This window comes from Penaeus monodon, chromosome 32, assembly GCF_015228065.2.
Source record: "Penaeus monodon isolate SGIC_2016 chromosome 32, NSTDA_Pmon_1, whole genome shotgun sequence".
Classification (NCBI taxonomy): Eukaryota; Metazoa; Arthropoda; class Malacostraca; order Decapoda; family Penaeidae; genus Penaeus; species Penaeus monodon.
This window is the reverse complement of record NC_051417.1, coordinates 20,707,551-20,708,376: the sequence shown is the minus strand read 5'-3', so window position 1 is coordinate 20,708,376 and position 826 is coordinate 20,707,551. Positions and strand designations below refer to the sequence as shown.

Below are 826 nucleotides of genomic sequence, written 5' to 3'. Positions count from 1 at the left end.
GCTTCTCTTCACTTCCCAGAATAAGGTCACAGCTAAAGGGCAGATCTGGAGACGGTATTTTCCTTGGTTGACTTTGCTGGACGTGGTTGGCTCGAATTGACTGGCAATGGCTTGGTCGACAAACATTTTGGTTAGTAGATTGCTAGTCCAGAGAGTTCATCTTTGATTGGTGTGGATTTGATTAATGAGACGTGCCAGCATTGTGCGCGTGTTTTTTTTTTTTTATGAAAGTTCTGTTGGTTCATTAGTAAACGTTACTCTCTACGTCTTTATAATGCTACTTATGCTTTACCTTTTTTTTCCAAGCCATAATATTTTAATTAATGATATCATTATTGATGTGTATTAGGTTGTTCATGTCTATAATATTTTTCTATATTTTTGACAGTTTTTTTAAGCCACTTCTGCAGCTTCTTATTTCATAATTCTTAGTTCGCTAAACTTCCCCCAAATACTTCCACAGACCATTTATATTTTCATTTCATTTTAGAGCGTCTCTCAGCATCCATGGAATCTCATCCTTCAGTTTTCTTCTCTCAGCTTCCTACCAAACTTTCCCTTGACAGCATCCCTAAGCATCCTCCGAATTTCATCTCCTGCGTCCTGTAAATATCCTCTCCTAGCATCCCTATAAATCTCACTTCCCAGCATCCCTACAGATCTCCCTACCCAAAAAGAGAAGAAGAAAAAAGAGGAAGAAGAACAAGAGAGAATGAAAAAAAGGAGAGACAGATCCTATCCAAAGAAAGAAGAATAAAAAAGAGGAAGAAGAAGAAAGAATGAAAGAAAGCAGAAGAGAGAGAGAAAAAAAGGAAAATCTCAACTC

The 826-nt window shown here is 37.4% G+C and overlaps 1 protein-coding gene across 1 annotated transcript in view; it reads left to right on the top strand.

The window, feature by feature from the left end:
• Positions 1 to 826, top strand: part of LOC119593593 (adhesive plaque matrix protein-like) — a gene marked incomplete at its 3' end in the record, with an annotated part of 20,602 nt that overhangs the window by 2,341 nt on the left and 17,435 nt on the right. Inside the window, 1 exon segment of the mRNA XM_037942547.1 lies at positions 491 to 605. Coding sequence (XP_037798475.1) covers positions 491 to 605 — 115 coding nt within the window.